The sequence below is a fragment of the Dendronephthya gigantea genome, unplaced genomic scaffold (genome assembly GCF_004324835.1).
Source record: "Dendronephthya gigantea isolate DGI-Jeju-01 unplaced genomic scaffold, DenGig_1.0 000248F, whole genome shotgun sequence".
Taxonomy (NCBI): domain Eukaryota; kingdom Metazoa; phylum Cnidaria; class Anthozoa; order Malacalcyonacea; family Nephtheidae; genus Dendronephthya; species Dendronephthya gigantea.
Genome location: NW_021163258.1, coordinates 100084 through 123349, shown reverse-complemented (window position 1 = coordinate 123349; position 23266 = coordinate 100084). Strand labels below are relative to the sequence as shown.

Genomic DNA, 23266 nt, shown 5'->3' with positions numbered 1-23266 from the left:
TAATATTATTTAAATTAGTGCTGTTAATTGTTTATAAATTGTAACCATGGTAACATACGTGGTCGCTGACCAGCTGTGTCGCCGTCGCATTAGTATAATAGAATTGTTTTAAATACCAGTTTTTACCAGGGTAAAATTGGTAAATGAGCCGGTCAGAAAATCACTCATAAACGACGGTGCTTCAATAAGTTCAAAATAGAAAGCAAGTCTGCCATTTTATTCAAAAAGTGGACTAAATGTTTTTGACCTTAATCATAGTTAATACAAAGATACTGTTTACAACTACATATTCAGTGCATAATATTCAAGTTGACTCATTAAACAGAGATGTAAGAGTGTTATTTAATTTTGACTTATCCACCGTTTAAGCTAAACCGGTTTGATACAACCGACCCCAGGAAACTAAAGGGTTTATATGTGTTCATGTGTGTATGGTGAGGAATGGAGGGCTCTGACTATTGCGTGTATATTACGCTTCAGATCTTAGGTCCTATACTTAATCTAATGGAGTTTATCAACACTCCAGGGTGTGCATCTGGATACTACAAGGTTTATGTGCATGCCATGTGTGTTGAGCGAGGCTCTGACTGGTGCGTGTATATTACGCTTGAGGTCTTAGGTCCTATACTTAACCTAATGGAGTTTATCAACACTCCAGGGTGTGCATCTGGAAACTACAGGGTTTATGTGCATGCCATGTGTGTGTGGTGAGGAATGGAGGGCTCTGACTAGTGCGAGTATATTACGCTTGAGGCCTTAGGTCCTGTACTTAACCTAATGGAGTTTATCAACACTCCAGGGTGTGCATCTGAAACTACAAGGTTTATGTGCATGCCATGTGTGTGTGTGAGGAATGCAGGGCTCTGACTAGTGCGAGTATATTACGCTTGAGGCCTTAGGTCCTGTACTTAACCTAATGGAGTTTATCAACACTCCAGGGTTGCATCTGGAAACTACAGGGTTTATGTGCATGCCATGTGTTTGGTGAGGAATGCAGGGCTCTGACTAGTGCGAGTATATTACGCTTGAGGCCTTAGGTCCTGTACTTAACCTAATGGAGTTTATCAACACTCCAGGGTGTGCATCTGGAACTACAAGGTTTATGTGCATGCCATGTGTGTGTTGGTGAGGAATGCAGGGCTCTGACTAGTGCGAGTATATTACGCTTGAGGCCTTAGGTCCTGTACTTAACCTAATGGAGTTTATCAACACTCCAGGGTGTGCATCTGGAAACTACAGGTTTATGTGCATGCCATGTGTGTGTGTGAGGAATGCAGGGCTCTGACTAGTGCGAGTATATTACGCTTGAGGCCTTAGGTCCTGTACTTAACCTAATGGAGTTTATCAACACTCCAGGGTGTGCATCTGAACTACAAGGTTTATGTGCATGCCATGTGTGTGTGAGAATGAGGGCTCTGACTAGTGCGAGTATATTACGCTTGAGGCCTTAGGTCCTGTACTTAACCTAAGGAGTTTATCAACACTCCAGGGTGTGCATTTCGATACTAGAAGGTTTATGTGCATGCATGTGTGGTGTGCTGAGGAATGCAGGGCTCTGACTAGTGCGAGTATATTACGCTTGAGGTCTTAGGTCCTATACTTAACCTAATGGAGTTTTATCAACACTCCAGGGTGTGCATTTGGATACTACAAGGTTTATGTGCATGCCATGTCTGTGTGTGCTGAGGAATGGCGGGCTCTGACTAGTGCGAGTATATTACGCTTGAGGTCTTAGGTCCTATACTTAACCTAATGGAGTTTATCAACACTCCAGGGTGTGCATCTAGATACTACAAGATTTATGTCCATGCCATGTGTGTGTGCTGAGGAATGGAGGGCTCTGACTAGTGCGAGTATATTACGCTTGAGGCCTTAGGTCCTTTACTTAACCTAATGGAGTTTATCAACACTCCAGGGTGTGCATCTAGATACTACAAGATTTATGTCCATGCCATGTGTGTGTGCTGAGGAATGGAGGGCTCTGACTAGTGCGAGTATATTACGCTTGAGGTCTTAGGTCCTATACTTAACCTAATGGAGTTTATCAACACTCCAGGGTGTGCATCTAGATACTACAAGATTTATGTCCATGCCATGTGTGTGTGCTGAGGAATGGAGGGCTCTGACTAGTGCGAGTATATTACGCTTGAAATCTTAGGTCCTTTACTTAACCTAATGGAGTTTATCAACACTCCAGGGTTTGCATCTGGAAACTACAGAGTTTATGTCCATGCCATGTGTGTTTGGTGTAGAATGCAGGGCTCTAACTAGTGCGAGTATATTACGCTTGAGGCCTTAGGTCCTGTACTTAACCTAATGGAGTTTATCAACACTCCAGGGTGTGCATTTGGATACTACAAGGTTTATGTGCATGCCATGTGTGTGTGCTGAGGAATGGCGGGCTCTGACTAGTGCAAGTATATTACGCTTGAGGTCTTAGGTCCTATACTTAACCTAATGGAGTTTATCAACACTCCAGGATTTGCATCTGGAAACTACAGGGTTTATGTGCATGCCATGTGTGTGTGGTGTGGAATGCAGGGCTCTGACTAGTGCGAGTATATTACGCTTGAGGCCTTAAGTCCTGTACTTAACATAATGGAGTTTATCAACACTCCAGGGTGTGCATTTCGATACTACAAGGTTTATGTGCATGCCATGTGTGTGTGCTGAGGAATGCAGGGCTCTGACTAGTGCGAGTATATTACGCTTGAGGTCTTAGGTCCTATACTTAACCTAATGGAGTTTATCAACACTCCAGGGTGTGCATTTGGATACTACAAGGTTTATGTGCATGCCATGTCTGTGTGCTGAGGAATGGCGGGCTCTGACTAGTGCGAGTATATTACGCTTGAGGTCTTAGGTCCTATACTTAACCTAATGGAGTTTATCAACACTCCAGGGTGTGCATCTAGATACTACAAGATTTATGTCCATGCCATGTGTGTGTGCTGAGGAATGGAGGGCTCTGACTAGTGCGAGTATATTACGCTTGAGGTCTTAGGTCCTATACTTAACCTAATGGAGTTTATCAACACTCCAGGGTGTGCATCTAGATACTACAAGATTTATGTCCATGCCGTGTGTGTGCTGAGGAATGGAGGGCTCTGACTAGTGCGAGTATATTACGCTTGAAATCTTAGGTCCTTTACTTAACCTAATGGAGTTTATCAACACTCCAGGGTTTGCATCTGGAAACTACAGAGTTTATGTCCATGCCATGTGTGTTTGGTGTAGAATGCAGGGCTCTAACTAGTGCGAGTATATTACGCTTGAGGCCTTAGGTCCTGTACTTAACCTAATGGAGTTTATCAACACTCCAGGGTGTGCATTTGGATACTACAAGGTTTATGTGCATGCCATGTGTGTGTGCTGAGGAATGGCGGGCTCTGACTAGTGCAAGTATATTACGCTTGAGGTCTTAGGTCCTATACTTAACCTAATGGAGTTTATCAACACTCCAGGATTTGCATCTGGAAACTACAGGGTTTATGTGCATGCCATGTGTGTGTGGTGTGGAATGCAGGGCTCTGACTAGTGCGAGTATATTACGCTTGAGGCCTTAAGTGCTGTACTTAACCTAATGGAGTTTATCAACACTCCAGGGTGTGCATCTGGAAACTACAGGGTTTATGTGCATGCCATGTGTGTTTGATGAGGAATGCAGAGCTCTGACTAGTGCGAGTATATTACGCTTGAGGTCTTAAGTCCTATACTTAACCTAATGCAGTTTATCAACACTCCAGGGTGTGCATCTAGATACTACAAGATTTATGTGCATGCCATGTGTGTGTGCTGAGGAATGGAGGGCTCTGACTAGTGCGAGTAAATTACGCTTGAGGTCTTAGGTCCTATACTTAACCTAATAGAGTTTATCAACACTCCTGGGTGTGCATTTAGATACTACAAGGTTTATGTGCATGCCATGTGTGTGTGCTGAGGAATGGAGGGCTCTGACTAGTGCGAGTATATTACGCTTGAGGTCTTAGGTCCTATACTTAACCTAATGGAGTTTATCAACACTCCAGGGTGTGCATCTATGAGGAATGGAAGGCTCTGACTAGTGCGAGTATATTACGCTTGAGGTCTTAGGTCCTATGCTTAACCTAATGGAGTTTATCAACACTCCTGGGTGTGCATCTAGAAACTACAAGGTTTATGTGCATGCCATGTGCGTGTGCTGAGGAATGGAGGGCTCTGACTAGTGCGAGTATATTACGCTTGAGGTCTTAGGTCCTATACTTAACCTAATGGAGTTTATCAACACTCCAGGGTGTGCATCTATGAGGAATAGAAGGCTCTGACTAGTGCGAGTATATTACGCTTGAGGTCTTAGGTCCTATACTTAACCTAATGGAGTTTATCAACACTCCAGGGTGTGCATCTAGATACTACAAGATTTATGTGCATGCCATGTGTGTGCTGAGGAATGGAGGGCTCTGACTAGTGCGAGTATATTACGCTTGAGGTCTTAGGTCGACCTTATACTTAACCTAATGGAGTTTATCAACACTCCAGGGTGTTCATCTAGTTACTACAAGGTTTATGTGCATGCCATGTGTGTGTGCTGAGGAATGGAGGGCTCTGACTAGTGCGAGTATATTACGCTTGAGGTCTTAGGTCCTATACTTAACCTAATGGAGTTTATCAACACTCCAGGGTGTGCATCTAGATACTAAAAATTTATGTGCATGCCATGTGTGTGTGCTGAGGAATGGTGTATATCTGGAAACTACAGGGTTTATGTGCATGCCATGTGTGTTTGATGAGGAATGCAGGGCTCTGACTAGTGCGAGTATATTACGCTTGAGGTCTTAGGTCCTATACTTAACCTAATGGAGTTTATCAACACTCCAGGGTGTGCATCTAGATACTACAAGATTTATGTGCTTGCCATGTGTGTGTGCTGAGGAATGGAGGGCTCTGACTAGTGCGAGTATATTACGCTTGAGGTCTTAGGTCCTATACTTAACCTAATGGAGTTTATCAACACTCCAGGGTGTGCATTTAGATACTACAAGGTTTATGTGCATGCCATGTGTGTGTGCTGAGGAATGGAGGGCTCTGACTAGCGCGAGTATATTACGCTTGAGGTCTTAGGTCCTATACTTAACCTAATGGAGTTTATCAACACTCCAGGGTGTGCATCTAGATACTACAAGGTTTATGTGCATGCCATGTGTGTGTGTGAGGAATGGAGGGCTCTGACTAGTGCGAGTATATTACGCTTGAGGTCTTAGGTCCTATACTTAACCTAATGGAGTTTATCAACACTCCAGGGTGTGCATCGAAACTACAAGGTTTATGTGCATGCCATGTGTGTGTGCTGAGGAATGGAGGGCTCTGACTAGTGCGAGTATATTACGCTTGAGGTCTTAGGTCCTATACTTAACCTAATGGAGTTTATCAACACTCCAGGGTGTGCATCTAGATACTACAAGGTTTATGTGCATGCCATGTGTGTGTTTGTGAGGAATGAGCTCTGACTAGTGCGAGTATATTACGCTTGAGGTCTTAGGTCCTATACTTCCTAATGGAGTTTATCAACACTCCAGGGTGTGCATCTAGAAACTACAAGTTTATGTGCATGCCATGTTTGTGTGTGAGGAATGAGGGCTCTGACTAGTGCGAGTATATTACGCTTGAGGTCTTAGGTCCTATACTTAACCTAATGGAGTTTATCAACACTCCAGGGTGTGCATCTAGATACTACAAGGTTTATGTGCATGCCATGTGTGTGTGCTGAGGAATGGAGGGCTCTGACTAGTGCGAGTATATTACGCTTGAGGTCTTAGGTCCTATACTTAACCTAATGGAGTTTATCAACACTCCAGGGTGTGCATCTAGATACTACAAGGTTTATCTGCATGCCATGTGTGTGCTGAGGAATGGAGGGCTCTGACTAGTGCGAGTATATTACGCTTGAGGCCTTAGGTCCTGTACTTAACCTAATGGAGTTTATCAACACTCCAGGGTGTGCATTTGGATACTACAAGGTTTATGTGCATGCCATGTGTGTGTGCTGAGGAATGGCGGGCTCTGACTAGTGCGAGTATATTACGCTTGAGGTCTTAGGTCCTATACTTAACCTAATGGAGTTTATCAACACTCCAGGGTTTGCATCTGGAAACTACAGGGTTTATGTGCATGCCATGTGTGTGGTGTGGAATGCAGGGCTCTGACTAGTGCGAGTATATTACGCTTGAGGCCTTAAGTCCTGTACTTAACCTAATGGAGTTTATCAACACTCCAGGGTGTGCATTTCGATACTACAAGGTTTATGTGCATGCCATGTGTGTGTGCTGAGGAATGGAGGGCTCTGACTAGTGCGAGTATATTACGCTTGAGGTCTTAGGTCCTATACTTAACCTAATGGAGTTTATCAACACTCCAGGGTGTGCATCTAGATACTACAAGGTTTATGTGCATGCATGTGTGTGTGCTGAGGAATGAGGGCTCTGACTAGTGCGAGTATATTACGCTTGAGGTCTTAGGTCTATACTTAACCTAATGGAGTTTATCAACACTCCAGGGTGTGCATCTAATACTACAGGTTTATGTGCATGCCATGTGTTTGTGTGAGGAATGAGGGCTCTGACTAGTGCGAGTATATTACGCTTGAGGTCTTAGGTCCTATACTTAACCTAATGGAGTTTATCAACACTCCAGGGTGTGCATCTGGATACTACAAGGTTTATGTGCATGCCATGTGTGTGTGCTGAGGAATGGCGGGCTCTGACTAGTGCGAGTATATTAGGCTTGAGGTCTTAGGTCCTATACTTAACCTAATGGAGTTTATCAACACTCCAGGGTGTGCATCTGGAACTACATTTATGTCATGCCATGTGTGTTTGTGAGGAATGAGGGCTCTGACTACTGCGAGTATATTACGCTTGAGGTCTTAGGTCCTATTAACCTAATGGAGTTTATCAACACTCCAGGGTGTGCATCTGGAAACTACAAGTTTATGTGCATGCCATGTGTGTGTGCTGAGGAATGGAGGGCTCTGACTAGTGCGAGTATATTACGCTTGAGGCCTTAGGTCCTTTACTTAACCTAATGGAGTTTATCAACACTCCAGGGTTTGCATCTGGAAACTACAGGGTTTATGTGCATGCCATGTGTGTTTGGTGTAGAATGCAGGGCTCTGACTAGTGCGAGTATATTACGCTTGAGGCCTTAGGTCCTGTACTTAACCTAATGGAGTTTATCAACACTCCAGGGTGTGCATTTGGATACTACAAGGTTTATGTGCATGCCATGTGTGTGTGCTGAGGAATGGCGGGCTCTGACTAGTGCGAGTATATTACGCTTGAGGTCTTAGGTCCTATACTTAACCTAATGGAGTTTATCAACACTCCAGGATTTGCATCTGGAAACTACAGGGTTTATTTGCATGCCATGTGTGTGTGGTGTGGAATGCAGGGCTCTGACTAGTGCGAGTATATTACGCTTGAGGCCTTAAGTCCTGTACTTAACCTAATGGAGTTTATCAACACTCCAGGGTGTGCATCTGGAACTACAGTTTATGTGCATGCCATGTGTGTGTGAGGAATGAGGGCTCTGACTAGTGCGAGTATATTACGCTTGAGCCTTAGGTCCTATACTTAACCTAATGGAGTTTATCAACACTCCAGGGTGTGCATCTAGATACTACAAGGTTTATGTGCATGCCATGTGTGTGTGGTGAGGAATGGAGGGCTCTGACTAGTGCGAGTATATTACGCTTGAGGCCTTAGGTCCTGTACTTAACCTAATGGAGTTTATCAACACTCCAGGGTGTGCATTTGGATACTACAAGGTTTATGTGCATGCCATGTGTGTGTGCTAAGGAATGGCGGGCTCTGACTAGTGCGAGTATATTACGCTTGAGGTCTTAGGTCCTATACTTAACCTAATGGAGTTTATCAACACTCCAGGTTGCATCTGGAAACTACAGGGTTTATGTGCATGCCATGTGTGTGTGGTGTGGAATGCAGGGCTCTGACTAGTGCGAGTATATTACGCTTGAGGCCTTAGGTCCTGTACTTAACGTAATGGAGTTTATCAACACTCCAGGGTGTGCATTTCGATACTACAAGGTTTATGTGCATGCCTTGTGTGTGTGCCGAGGAATGGAGGGCTCTGACTGGTGCGAGTATATTACGCTTGAGGTCTTAGGTCCTATACTTAACCTAATGGAGTTTATCAACACTCCAGGGTGTGCATCTAGATACTACAAGGTTTATGTGCATGCGATGTGTGTGTGCTGAGGAATGGAGGGCTCTGACTAGTGCGAGTATATTACGCTTGAGGTCTTAGGTCCTATATTTAACCTAATGGAGTTTATCAACACTCAAGGGTGTGCATTTCGATACTACAAGGTTTATGTGCATGCCATGTGTGTGTGCTGAGGAATGCAGGGCTCTGACTAGTGCGAGTATATTACGCTTGAGGTCTTAGGTCCTATACTTAACCTAATGGAGTTTATCAACACTCCAGGGTGTGCATTTGGATACTACAAGGTTTATGTGCATGCCATGTGTGTGTGCTGAGGAATGGAGGGCTCTGACTAGTGGGAGTATATTACGCTTGAGGTCTTAGGTCCTATACTTAACCTAATGGAGTTTATCAACACTCCAGGGTGTGCATCTTGATACTACAAGGTTTATGTGCATGTCATGTGTGTGTATCTGGTGAGGAATGGAGGGTTCTGACTAGTGCGAGTATATTACGCTTGAGGTCTTAGGTCCTATACTTAACCTAATGGAGTTTATCAACACTCCAGGGTTTGCATCTGGAAACTACAGGGTTTATATGTGTTCATTTTTGTGTGGTGATGAATGGAGGGCTCTGACTAGTTTACGCTTGACGTTATATGTCCTATGCTAACCTAATGGAGTTTATCAACACTCCTGGGTGTGCGTCTGGAGACTACAAGGTTTATGTAAATCAGGTAAATGTCATGTGTGTTTTGTGAGGAATTAGAGGGTCCGGGTAGTGCGGTTATTTCGCGCTTGAGGCCTTAGGCTGTCCGTATACGATGTATTATTATCTTATATATATTAATATTTTTCGTCACCCGTGGCAGATCTCTTGCTATATCTATCGTCGAAACTGGGTAAGTGCATGAGAATAAATTACTGCAGCTCAAACTTACAACCATATTCTTTAGAAATAAATAACTAATAGTTTACTTATTTGGGTATTTTGATTTGGGAATTATAGTCGATTTGATTTATTTTTACTTACCCAAAATCTGCCACAGATCGTCAATGCTATATCTAAAGCCTTCATGTTCTCTGTTCTATGAAAAACGCGCAACTGGGGACGGAGCACTTCATGTAAGGTACGTGCTTACCGCTTTATATTAAGTCTAAATGTTTAGGTCGTAAGAACCTGATTCACACTAGCTCCTAAGAATTGGGGATTGTAGAATTGTATAATTTTATAATCCATGCATTGTATATTTTTCCGATTGACAAAGCGAACAAAGTGTAATTTGCGCGCAAGTGACCTCAGTCCTCATACAAAGGAAATTGCAGGAAGAAGTGTGATTCTAAGAAGAAGTGTGAAACAGGTTTATACTGCCTTTAGGCTTAGTATAAATAATTCGATAGGCGAAAACATACCTCATATCCTGACGGATTCAAAATAAGGTTGAAATGGTAAAGGTTACCTCATGTAAACTTCTCATGGTACTATTCATTCTATTCAATCCAAACATATATGACCATTGCACTTGCCCTGAAAGCCCTCGATATTCGACTCTCTTGTGGTCCATGATCAATCGTTATTATCAGTGATATCCATCCATCCATTACTATAATCTAGCGGTTTTCGAAGCGCTGCTTAAAAATAAATATTTTTTTATGTTATAAGATGAAGCATGGATTAATATTAATATAAAGTTGACTGAGGATTCTTATTAAACTGGTTATGTTTTGGATGCTTCAAAATTCATTAGTTGCAAATCGCCAAATAAACTACTTCCATGCAAGTTCTCAAAGTTTTAAATGGACGATGTGTTATTATTAAAGGGATTAAAAAATAAAATAAGGAGGCGTCGAAAATGCAAAAACTGAAAAAAAGTGATCTGCTATGAATTCTATTTAAGCATGAGCTCAGTTTATATTTATGGTTTATATAGTTAATATAGTTTATATATCGAGTGAAACATTTAAAAAAATCACAAGTAAAACTGGCTCTCGATGTAGCAATTCCTCAACATTTTTCTTTTTTTTGCTACCATAAACTGAGTTTGTCAGTGAGCTAAACACTACCGAACAACAAATTCAAATGTACATACCTTCTTAGGCCAAAACTGTATTTGACGGCAGATGCAAATTGGAAAGTGACCGTCAATGTTCGCGCCGAAAATAAACCAGTTTCAACCATTATTTTATCGCCAAAAATATTCTTTCTTGTGAACAACAATAGAAAATTTAATTTTTATTTATTGTTGAATCAGTTTCAACACTTTTTTCAACTAAAACGTCCATACTGCACATTCTCCTTGTTCTCGCCGTGATTGATGTGGTGTTGTTGTTGCTAAGCAATGTAAACAATTGTGTAAACATTGGAATCTTGCGATTGTGACGTCACTAATTGCTTAGTAGTCCAGTTAGTCTAAATTTTGGTCTAAATATGGACATTTGACGATGCAAGCTCGTCCCAGGGCTTTTTGACTTCGAATGATCGAATCCGAGGTTACGACGTCCACTTAAAACATTTAAGAACTAAGAAGCACTTTATGAAAAATATGTTAGAAAACAATGTTAACGGAAACTTCTCTTAGTAGAAGTATTAACAGACCTTAATATATAACCAAGACTGACTTGCTTCTAATTGTAAATATATTTTACAAATATAGTATAGCCAATAACGTAATAGTAAATAGAAATATAATTTTTATCATTTGTTAGTACATACTGAAAAGCCCTATTGGGAGAATGTTTTATGTATAATAAATTTAATAATGTTACCCAAATCGACATTTTGTGCTTTCAGAATTTTCAGTATGCTAGCATCGTGGAAAACGTTTCCTTCAGGCAGAATTCCAAGCTACTAGCAGACTGTCAATTTTTTGGCATGTTTTTTAGAGGTAAGAGATTTTCCACCCACTGTACACAAAACTACAAAACATTGTACCTATCATATACACTGTTGCGAAAACCTCCCGAATGATTGTCCGGAAGTTTCACAAAACTTGTGCGATCCCCGATTCAGTGAAATCTTCTTCCGATTCAGTGAAATCAAATTCTCGAGATATTTGAGAAAGGAGCAAAAAGCATAATTTGCTACATTCCAAAACTAAAAAAAAACCACATGAACACCCGCCAACACCGCGGAGTCAAAAAAATCAATATTGAGAACGTTTCTCTTTCAGCAACACAAGTACCTTTAATGACCGAAGTAAGCAAATACAATTCATCCTATCTCATCCCCTTCCGCTACACCTATCATTGACACTCACTGTTGACACTCCCACGAAGGAAGGCGTGTGCGAAAGTCGAAATATCCCATATGAAACATCCCCCGTAAGGCCCGGCTCCCCCGGCTTCTGGGGTGAATGAAATTTGCAAGTGGTAGCACAGAAGGAAACGCAAGCGCCGCCGGTGTTAGAGGTCAACACAATCTAGACGAGAAGAACAACAAATGAAGGCGTAAAGAATGACTGAAATAAATAGTGCTTGCGACCGATATCCCCTTCATAAAGCTGTTTTTGAAGGCAATCTAAGAAAGGTTTCAAGCCTATTACGAGATCATGATATTGGTCAAAGAGACTGCTACGGTAAGTAGATCTTCATCTTAATATTATTCAGGACAAGGCCCAACATAGGAATCATCATCAATCATGTAATCATGTTTATGTTTATATATTCAAATTGCCTTTTCATATTACTTAGCTGTCTTTACAAAATTATTTGCGGTGATTTCTTTCTAAATGGTATTATTATTCGTTATGTACTTGTCGATCCTTTTTACATTTCATTTTGAGATTAACACAAAATCCCTTTCCGGTCAATTTTATTATGTCAACATCTGAAATATCAAATATATGTTGAGTAAATTCTCATTCACTCATTGTTCACGCCTGATATGCCACGTTTGAACGTCATTGCTAATGGTCTAAAAACTAATTTCCATTCGTCAAGGCTAATGGTAAAAAACTTAAAGATTTCAAGTAAAGTTTCTAGATAATATACTTATGTGTGGGACATAAGACATCCTTCTAGGAAAGGGGATTTTCATTGTCTCATCTGTGACTGTTTTATTATTTATTCTGTTCATAATGAAAAATAAGGCTGGTTTCTGGTCTTTAAACCTCTGACACTTTAGGCTAGGCGTGGAGGCCTGTCAAATAACCAGGATCAATTTAAATTGTACCTGTCACAAAAAAATATACTCGTCCCAACTGGTCTTTATATGTTCAGTTCAATACTGTCAATACTCATAGAATATTCAAAAGTAATATTAATATACACAGTCCTGTCCAGTATCGTTTACCACAATAACTCTCTATCATGATAATTTTTAATATATATATAATTTGAATGTGTACTAAACTTGTAATAAGTCCTGAACAATTCAGCTTGTTAGCTGCCTCTCACACTTGGTTTTTAATAAAACTCCAAAAAACAAAGATTGTTATATCAACTATTTTTATAAAAGTAATAGCATTATGTTTCACTGCTATTAGCATTCTCCATAAAACATACAACAACAGGTGGGTCTCAGTGATGCAACATCCCAAAATGTGTCAAACCATATGTAAATAGATTCAATTCCTTTCAAAATGTTGCTCTATGATTTAAGTTAAACAAAGCACAATGGCTGTCTGTCAGAAAGCACTGCATGCCCTTCTTTCAATAAAAGACGATTCTCTTTTCTGCAATACCTGTACATATTATGTATATTGTGTTGAGTTACAAAGGTGACAGTCATTAAATACAATTACTATCTAATTGTTAATAAAATATAAATATAGTCAAAGGAATGAAATATACATAAGGTCATGTTTTCTGTCAATTTATTTACAGATATTGTATGTAATATTATAACAATAATATAACAGCACTTTATACATTTTTTTTAATCTTAAGGTAATACTCCACTGCACCTTGCAATCATGCTTGGCCACAAGGGTAGGTTTTCATATGTAATTGTGCATTCTAGGGGCAGGTTGAATATGAAAAGTAATACAAAAGCTACTTGTTTGGTTTATGGTATACATGATTCTGCTAAGGAAATGACAATATTTTGTGTTACAGAATGTGTGTTCCTGCTTCTTGAAAAAAATGCTCCAATCAAGGTGAAAAATGAAGCTGGATGGAGTCCACTTGCTGAAGCTATTAGCTGGGGAAGCAGATCAATAGGTATGAAACTAAACTAAACTATAGATTGGGCACACTGTAGGTAAAGGTCTTTATCATATGGCATCAAGATGTCATATACATGTGCAGTGCTATTGATATGGACCTTGCTTTGTGTAATTAATGTGCTTTGGACATGTTTGCAATCCACATCAGCTTTATTAGTTGATGAATTAGTTACCTATATATTGATCTTCATTGAGATTATCTTTTTGTATTTTTTGTGTAACTATAGTCAAAGCTGTCTTAAGAAAAATGAAAGAACAAAATCAACAGAGTGTGGACAAGAATCGGCCAGAACTAATAGAAGCTTTACGAGGGGTACTGTTTATTACAAATTTACATCAATTACTGTAAATTGTCTTGCTAAAATACTTGTTTAGTTATATAGTAGTTGAATTAATAGAAAACTTTATTTATTGTGCTAACTTTTTATAGCATTCTGTCATAAACATTTTATTTTCCTTTAACAGTTGTCAATGTATTTTGTGCAACTTTTTTCAGAACAGTGTGTCGTTTACATAATAGTTGTAATAATTAATCATGCCAATTGCTCATTAATGTTTTAAGCAACAAGACTAAAAAGTTAATGCAATTCATTTTGTGCCACACCTTCTCAAAATTTGAGCATTCTTCTTTTAGCTTGGAGATTTTTACGTTGAATTAAAATGGGATTTCTCGAGTTGGAGTGAGTGTTGATAAAAATTTGCTTTCTTAAGAATAATGTTTATACTTTATTCTTAACAATCTTTAGTGGTACCCTTCAGCATATATTTGCTTCTGAATATTTATTCAGTCTCTTTTATATTTAATAGTCCCACTAGTGTCTAGAATATTGCCATCAGATACATGCAAGATCTATAAGAAAGGTTGTTGTATAAGGTAAGGCATTATATTGTAGAAATGAACATAATCCTGTAGTATATTACATTGTTTTATCCATATTTTAACACAACCTATGGACCTCACTATTGATTCTTCAAAATTTATTTTTTTCAGGTTAGATAGCACACTTATTGACTTTGCAGACATGAAATGGCAACGTGGTGATATAAGTATAATCTTTAATGGCGAGGCAGAAGGTTTGTTATGTTGTAGCAGCTACTACATCCAAGAAAGATTCTAATCACACTGCACGTCAGGATTGCATAAAAAAGAAAGAATATATCAAACAATACACTGTTTTGAACCTGCTCTATGCTTGAGTTTATACGTTTTTAGTCAAAAAAATGTAAATTTAAGAATCTGTGATCATTCTGGCGCAATTTAGTGAAGGTTACACAAATTTGTATACATGTGCTGTACTGTGTTTTAATGCGGTAAAACATGGATAGCCTAGTAACATATTTTCATGGTATATCATTCTTTATATTTATTAGGTAAAAAATCGTTTGCTATACTTGACAACGAAAAGAAGGTTTTCCAGCGAATGCAAGATCAGGTAAAGACGCTCAACTTGAGCAGATTACTTCCTGCATGTTGTAACGCTTATCTGTATGTATGGCATAATACAATGTCAAGAATTTGTGACAAATGAAAACCAAAAATGCTTAGTATTTACAAGCATGTTTGTCATGCTTGAGATTTATATATATTTTTTTAATCACAAAGGGTATGACTGTCCGTCCCGCCCATTTATGATATCAGTAGCCCAAATTAGTGGTTAATCTACTAGCTAAGCGCGCGCACTTTGCTCGCAACTATAAAGGCGTCTTGTGCATGTATGGAATTTTTTTAGGAAAGTGATGCTGAGATAGACGAAGAAGTTGACCTTTTAATGAGCTGGTATGGTTGGTTATTTTTTATTTTTATTTTATTTTTTAAAATTTTACTTCTAATGACCAATCTACGTTAGTTAGAGCTTTTGGATATTCAATCATTTTACTTAATGATGGATTAGATAGCATCGGAATGGACATGCATATGAAATTCAGCGTCCGGTTTACTCAGCAGCAGTTTCATTTCATCCGTTTCAGTGACATAGTTTCAGCCACAATGTCAACGAAACCGATAACATTTTCACGGTCGCAAGACGGTTGGTTTTTTAAAGAAGACAAAATTGTAAGTCGTAATGTTTTAAAACCTTTTAAGGAGGCTCTTGTTTTTATAAGCGATAAAAAACTAATGACATAGGGTTGGATTTTAGTAGATGGGATTAGCTTTTAAAATTAAAAGATGAGGTTAGCTTTTAAAAGATTAGACTAGATGGGATTAGCTTTTAAAAAAATACAGTTGAATTGCTGAAAATTTCACTAATCACTACGGGACTACCTGTGATAACTATATGACGACAGCACAATATGGCCGATTTTCGGAATTGTCTGTCAAATATTTTTTCTTAGTGAAATCAATAAATTTTTAAAAGAAACGCTATTGTAGATTTTTAGAATCCAAACATGTGCAATTTTATATTTTGGCCTTTAGGAAAATATTGGAACTTATGTTGCCAATGTTTATGATGTGAACGGAATGATTCTTGTTACCAGAAAAAGGTTTGTTCGGAAAACGAGATTTTTCCATGCAAAAAAAAGTTGAAGACAAAAAGCTATGGTTTTATTTAAACGTTATGGGCTATGGTTTTATTTAAACGTTCTCGTATTTAATCAGGCAATTTTTCATTTGTAAAGTAGCTACCTTTAAGACATTTATTTGCAATTTCTAAAGCTATTTGCACTACCATTTTGTGCAGTTATTTAGTCACGTCTCCTGTCACGATATTTTGTTTTTTAGGCGAGAGCATCTTACTCAGGAGGATATTGTAAAGAACAAGGTACAGTATACTGTAGCTCCTTGAAATGAGTTGCTACTGTATCACGCCGAAAAATCTGAATGTTACTGCGCTCTCGAGCTTTTACAAAACACAAGTATTTCTCTGCAGGCTGTCTTAGAAAGTATTAGTAAAGGGTCGACAACCATGGATGCTGTTCCTGAGGTAAGAATGACCTTGAATAATAAAGGAACGTTTAAAAAAGGATAATTGATTTCGTTGTATAAAATCCAGTGTCTACATAAATATATTACGGTATTTAACGATGCCGAATGTAGCTAATAGTTCACACTTGTTTAATAAAATAATGATGTGCTTTTGTGTAGATAAAGCGAAAAAAATCTTTGGTTCCACCAAAAGTAGAGAGCTGCACGTGGGAGTCATATATAAACTCTGAAACAGAGAAGTAAGTAAATGCATATCATGCACGTGTTGGGCGACTCCAACCAAGACGTTAATCATGTTTGTTTTTTCAGCGTTCCAACTTTAGGTCGAAGTCTGACGGTTAAGGAAGATAAGAAAACAATAAAAGCTACTGTGGCAATGGTATGATTTTCGGTATTTAGATCACCTATTCTACACCATACATGCGTGCACGTACATCCCTTTGCCCCCAATTTAGGAGGGACTTTTACAGACGTAATTTTACGGTTGTTGCAAGACTCTTTGGGGCTTTGATAGACAGGGGTGTGTGAATGTATGTTTAATTCAATTAGAGAAGGGGCTTGTGTGTTTGTGTGCAAACTATATAGAGTTTACCTTTTAACACGTAACTTATGTTTCTCAGAACGAAGACTTTCCTCTCCAATTGGAACCGTAAGTTCAACTTGTAAAACTTTAGTATCTTCAAAACAGGACAAACTGAAAACTCATTTACAGGATACAATTTTCCTATGCAATTCCTATTTGGCGTATGTGCACAATCGACCGTTTGAATGGGCCATAGTTTTTGAAATAGTATATACATATATTAAAATAATAATATATCATTTAGCTACGACTCGAGCTCATGGTATCATTGTTAAATGTATCACAGTTATAATATTTTTCTTCTTTTTTTTCAGTTTACTGAATGTTCTTGAGGTTATAGCTCCTTTTAAACATTTCGATAAATTGAAGGAATTTGTGTCGATGAAATTACCGCCTGGTTTTCCTGTCCGAGTTGGTAAGTTTTTACGCGTTATTTTTCCACGATTGATAACATATTGGGGTCTGTAAAATCAAACATAGAAGCGATGTGAAGAAAATACATCTAATTTTCTTGTGCTGTCCTCTTGTGGGTTTGCATTGTTGCATTGTTGCATTTGGCATCATTTTCTAAATACTTCATCTAGTTTAAAAGTTTTAAATATATTTTTCACTAGAAATCCCCGTTCTGCCTACGATTGTGGCCAGGGTCACATTTCAAAAATTTGACGCCGATATAAGTATCCCTGCCTCGAGATACTTCATACCTAGAGACTTTAAGGTAAGTGCATAAAAAAGATACGAGCTTTAATTATTAATATATTTGAACACATACAAATCTTTTTAGCATTTTTAACTAGAAAAATGATTAATTATTTTAACCGGGATGTGTTACGTAGGTGGAAAAAAACCCCAGTTTAGGTTAAATTTGAGTGCGAGTATTCTAAGTACAGTTTGTTATCATGTAGGAAGATCCCCACCGATTCCCAGATCTTTAAAGAATCAATTATCCAAATCAATAAAAAAATGGTCCCATGTTATTTATCGCTTGGTGTACAGAAATTCCAGTGCGACAATATTTTTCTACGATGGGATCAACGATGAAGTGGAATCACGTTTTCATGTGCCGTCAATTTAAAGCATTGTTTTCAACACTTGCAGACAGTCTGCGGTGCTCTGCGATCCATTGTTAGTGACCAATGTAGGTAGGAATTTCTTTTTCGATGGACAAAACATTTTGGACATCAGTTACCACCGACAATAGAAGTCGCAGACTGTCTGCGAGTGTTTGAAACCAGGTTTAGGTATTTCCAAATTTGATTGAAGGTACATGCGTCTACAGTGTACTATTTGTTCGCGGTATTTCAGCTCAGACTAGAGTGCATGGATATTGCCGAATTGAGATACGCGACACAATTAAATTTTTTAATCGTAACCCCAGCCCATATTAGTCGACGTAACGAAAACGAACGATTGAATTTCGCATTTTGTACGATGTCAGTTTCACTGCGAGCGATAGCCTGTCCTGTATGTGTAATTTGATGAGTTATGAAAGACTCTGATATTTGGGGAAGCCTACAGGGGGGTAAAACCTTACCTTTGGGAATTCACCTTTGTTATCAATAAGTTTAATAATCAGTTTTTCTTGGGTAGTTATTTGAAGGCTATTGCTAAAATTCGATACAAACTTGTTTAGTATAGCTTGTATAGAGTAGTTTATAGGTTATTATATAAATCATAAAGGTACACAGTGCAAAAAATGTACACTGTATTAGTACATATCTAAAAAAAGTAATCAAACATCAGCACGATATTGTGCTTAATGACTTCGTAAACGAGTCAGTTATTTTGGTCTGGTTATGTCCTCTCGCGCGCACGGGCAGCTGAACTGAGGACCTCTCGGGGCTTTATGCCTTTAACTCACGAAGTTTCTTTCTTGCGCTGACGTTTTTTTGCGAGGTGTCAGATATACATCTGCATGCACCAGACTTAGTGCGCGACTCAAACCTCCAGGGCCCGGCAGGGGCCAGTTTTTCAAAGTTATCTTGGGGACGGCGCTAACACAGTAACACTGGGTTGTACTTTAATCCGCTGTTTTAGTTTAATATGTGCTTCTGCATCACTGTTCGTTTCAAAACTGCAAAAAAAGATTTTTATTTATCGAAGCCGACAATGACGAGCTGATATGCATATGCAAATTTGCATATGTTTATTAGCTGTTTTACTGCAGGAATTCACTCACGTACACGTGTGGGAAATATGCACTCGTGCACCAATTATTCAACATGTTGAAGATTCAGAATGTTGAATATTCAAATATCACGCGTAAAAAAAACTCGAAAAACGTCGCCGCACATTGGGGGAACTTGCGCTTTTAGCTCAGCGCAGATAGTTCAACCGTACGATTAAAATCATTTTAAATTCCCAGAGGCCAACGATCTATTGTACTTGTGCTAAAAAAAAATTTGTGCTAAAGAAGAATATCATATACACTTTTTTCTACACACACACTGTATACCGTTCACTATTTTGTAGCCATCCATGACGTAAAATTGTGTGGTTTCAATTTTGACATCCCAAGCAGCCCCGCGCGGCGCGCGCTTGCCTTTTTTCAGCTGACCTCTATACAATAACTGAAGGCAACGTATATATTTTACTATTAAAGCGCCTGGGTACGAGGCTGTGTTGAGACAGAAACGAAAATCATGCACAATTTTTGCTTAATGTTAATATTTTGAGAGTATGGTTGTGTGATTGCACGAGGTGATAATATTGAACAGTTGCTTCACCATGCCATAAATTCATTGTTTGTATCGAGTAAAAGATTGCGTAAACAATAACAAAGGCATATAAAGCGTCGAATTTATGTACCGAGTTTTCATATCCACTGGTATTTACAAAAGATTCATAATATTATAATAATAATATAATAATAATAATAACTTTATTTAAGTGTCAGAGAAGATAAGCTTTAAGATGAATATGGCACTTGGAAGCCACATTTCGAAATATCTTGAATTTTTATCGTCTTGTCCACAAGAAAACGATGAACGTCATGAACGAATGCACTCAGCAGTGCAGCATGCACGTTAGCTTAGCAACCACGCCTGCGTAGCTCGTGGCTTGCAGGTCAGCCCACCTTATCGCACCTTGCGGGTCGCGAAATTCTCGACCATAAAAATATTAAGAACGCTTCCCATTTTAAGAACTCGCTTGCGCATTGCGCAATGCGAGTTAACAAGGTTGGTAGCTTAGCCCATTCTAATAACCGCTTATAAGAAACATTCCAGTCACAATACGCTGCTCTTAACGCTCTTTCCTGTACACGTTCTATCTTTCGTGTATCACTTCCCCTACAATGGTGCCAGATCACACTGCAATACGTAAGGTAAGGTAGGATTGCCGCATTATACAATTGTAATTTGGCTACTGTCGGAATCATGTTACGTAATCTCATGATCACTCCCACTCTCTGGCCAGCCTTTTTGCAGACTTCACTTATGTGATCCTAAACATTATGTCAAACCATTGCGTGTTGGTATTGTGTGGGTTGCAACAAAAAACTGGTAATCTGGAAGTTTCAAAAATATCCTTTTCCACGGAAGCTGAAAAGTTTGTCAGCTAAGTAATCAGGATTGAAATTATTCAGAAGGGCTTAGGAATATTTGAGATTTTAGATATATTTCCTTCCTAACTTTTTATTTAGATATTTCTTGCGAGTTTTCCGGTTTTACTTGAGGTTTCCATGAAAACAAATGCCTGAGGTGTAATTTAGCAAGAACTCTAATTTTATAAAGACAATAAAAAACATTTTCCAGTTAAAAGAAGTTTTCTCTGATTTTTTCACGAACTTCTTGCGTTTCGCAACTTCACGTCTCCCAGCAGTGCTGGGGGCTCTTCGAAGTACGACCTACATGGTGTTACGTGTTTGACTCATAAATTGAGGCCCAAAAGTCGGTAAATTATGGAGGTGGTCAAACATTTCTGAACACCCCCAAATAGACTTTGGCCGAGACAAGGACCGCAGCAAAGCGTGAAATTTGCTGAAGAAAAACTGGAAACTTTATGATCTATATATGAACGTTTTAATGTTAGGTTCCAGTTTAACGAAGCTGTCCGTTGTGCAGATCTTCCAGTATTGCAGTCAGCAGATAGGTTGCACTGAGCTGAGTGGTTAAATACAGTAAGTTGAAGAACTCAACGTAATAAAATCCTTTCAGTTGAAAGGAAGAATTCTATTTTTCAGAGACGCGCTGTCGTTTATCAATTAAAGTATACTTTAAAATCACAATCAATTAAAATTGTCTAATTTGCCTACAAATGTCATTTTGCCGAAAATCATCATCCATTCGTTACGACCCTGCATGGCAGAAAGTGAAACGCGATATTGTGCATTTCGTGTAATCCCCATGCAACTCATAAGGAATGAATATTGTCAAGACCCAAGTGGCGGTTGTTTCCTAACTTCGTGTTGAGACAAGTTCAACACGATGTTCCTTATTCATCATCAACAACAATTGCGCGCGCCTAGTGTTGTAAATACGTCTGATTAACACAAACAATCATGAATAAAGCATTTTCGGAATAACCAGCACTGAGTTATTCACAACCCTTCCTCTTGTTGTCTATAGAAGCCTTTCCCGTGAATATTGGAGTAATACACTATAATGTTGGACTATATGTTTAGCTAATTGAACGAATGTGTTAAAGTGCCCCTGACACAAAATGCGATTTTTACACTGTGTAAAGGACTCGTGTGTCCGAGTATTTCGCTGAAAGAATTTTTCGATTTCATCAAAACGTCGCAATTTTAGAGCCGTTTGAAAGCCTCAAATTTGGGGTTTCCAGTGGTACATGTCCGTGTTATAAGGAAACTGGAACGAGGGTAATTTTTGACGTCATACAAGTGAGTCGGCTTTTGAGTGCTTTTGAGATATAACTATGTTCAGCTATATTCTGTATAAGCATACTAACTTATGTCTATCGTTGAGAGTTTTATGCGCATGACGCAGAAACCTGTCTCATTACGTGAACGCACATTTTAAAAGTTTTTTTGTAGCTATAAACATAATAACATACCCGATATTAAATATAGTTTCAGTGAGGATTTAATATATGCCCGTACGTAAATAACAAAGAACTATGGTGTAAAGTTACGTATTTTAAATTCGCGTCTTGGTCTCATATAAGTGACTCCGTACATTTATATCTGTAAAAGTATAAACAGACATTTCGCTTCGTGAGGAGATCGATCGGTTTCGCATTTTACACGTATAAAGACAAAAGACAACACACTGCATGATCACGGTCAAAATCAGTGTATTACAAATTCGGCATGTCGCGACTATAGGTCGAAACTGTGATGACTATTCGCTATATATAACCCGTCTGGCATTTCATACATTACACGCAGTTTGTTATGAGATCTTTCTGTGCCTTTTGCTTTTGGTAGGCTTCTGTCTATTCATTGTCATCTAGAGGCTTTTCACCACATGCTAAAGCGGGTACAATTCTGAGTCGTCATCGCGACTCATCATAGCATGCGCGCTTCAAATCGCGCTTCAAATACCCTTATTCTTCAGCATCTTCTCTTCCGACGATGCAACGTATAACATTTAACCTTAATCCTGATACCTAGTATAAAAATTGAATCCTGCGGTCGACGTGATTTGAAATAATGTGTATTAAAAACAGCATAGAACCCTAGGAAATACACTGTGAGTTTGCAGCGACTCACTTGCGTGACGTCACGAAAATCGCTAGTCCCAGTCTTCTGTTACGACGGCCATGGGTTCAAAAATATATCGATTCAAGAGGCTCTAAAATTTGTTCCTTTTTTTAAAATCGAAAAATTCTTTCACCATAACACTCGGACAAATGCGTACTTTCCATGGTGCAAAAATCGCATTTTGTGTCAGGGGCACTTTAAAGCTTCTACCCATCACCTTTGTCTCAGCGTAAAGTGACAAATCCCACATGATTTGCAACAGCGTTACCAGCCAAGATAGTTAGTGGATCAGACTGTATAATCTTATTTAATTAACTGGGTATTTTTTCGCAAGATGCAACAATATCCTCAGGCATATATATGATTCAGTCCAAGTATTCAACATACTGTTCAAAAGCATTGAACATATATAGAAAACATACGTTTTGATTTTTTGATTACAGGAAGTATACGACAGCAGAGGTCATGACCTTGTCTCAGAGAATTTTTCTTAAACTCAAGAGGGAGAGAACATTTAGTTTCGGATGGAATTTTAATTAGTTGCACTTAACAGTTCCACCGAAAATATTCGATTTTTCTCCCTCAAAAAAAACTCCAGCTGCTCATTATTTGTTATGCTGCTCATATTATTTCCTACATACCATCATTAGATATACTGTCACTATATATTTATAATGCAGGATCTATCACCATGCACCTAATGAAGTATACGGTTTCATTTTCGGACTT

At 38.7% G+C, this 23266-nt stretch overlaps 1 protein-coding gene across 2 annotated transcripts; it reads left to right on the top strand.

Annotated features, from left to right (window-relative positions):
• Window positions 1-8115: 8115 nt before the first annotated feature.
• On the top strand, window positions 8116-17830 carry LOC114540714 (ankyrin repeat domain-containing protein 13C-B-like). Of its 2 annotated transcripts, XM_028560841.1 has the most exons (20): window positions 8116-9328; window positions 11369-11773; window positions 13086-13127; window positions 13254-13358; window positions 13591-13676; window positions 13998-14043; window positions 14171-14237; window positions 14355-14437; window positions 14735-14796; window positions 15094-15140; window positions 15332-15416; window positions 15780-15847; window positions 16086-16125; window positions 16234-16287; window positions 16449-16528; window positions 16599-16668; window positions 16910-16938; window positions 17187-17287; window positions 17487-17590; window positions 17778-17830. In XM_028560841.1, exons 2-20 carry the CDS (start codon window positions 11653-11655, stop codon window positions 17805-17807), a joined length of 1320 nt encoding a protein of 439 aa, XP_028416642.1. In that variant the 5' UTR covers window positions 8116-9328; window positions 11369-11652; the 3' UTR covers window positions 17808-17830. The 2 variants fall into 2 exon arrangements, with proteins under 2 accessions (XP_028416642.1, XP_028416641.1); XM_028560840.1 differs by lacking the exon at window positions 8116-9328 and having other exon boundaries at window positions 11206-11773.
• The last annotated feature ends 5436 nt before the right edge of the window (window positions 17831-23266 follow it).

Excerpts from the sequence above, each read along its gene's own strand:
- LOC114540714 (XM_028560841.1), top strand. The coding sequence starts at position 11,653 with ATGACTGAAATAAATAGTGCTTGCGACCGATATCCCCTTCATAAAGCT. Across the intron at positions 15,848-16,085 it reads ATTCTTGTTACCAGAAAAAG|GCGAGAGCATCTTACTCAGG; the intron begins GTTTGTTCGGAA and ends TTTGTTTTTTAG. Across the intron at positions 16,939-17,186 it reads TTTCCTCTCCAATTGGAACC|TTTACTGAATGTTCTTGAGG; the intron begins GTAAGTTCAACT and ends CTTTTTTTTCAG.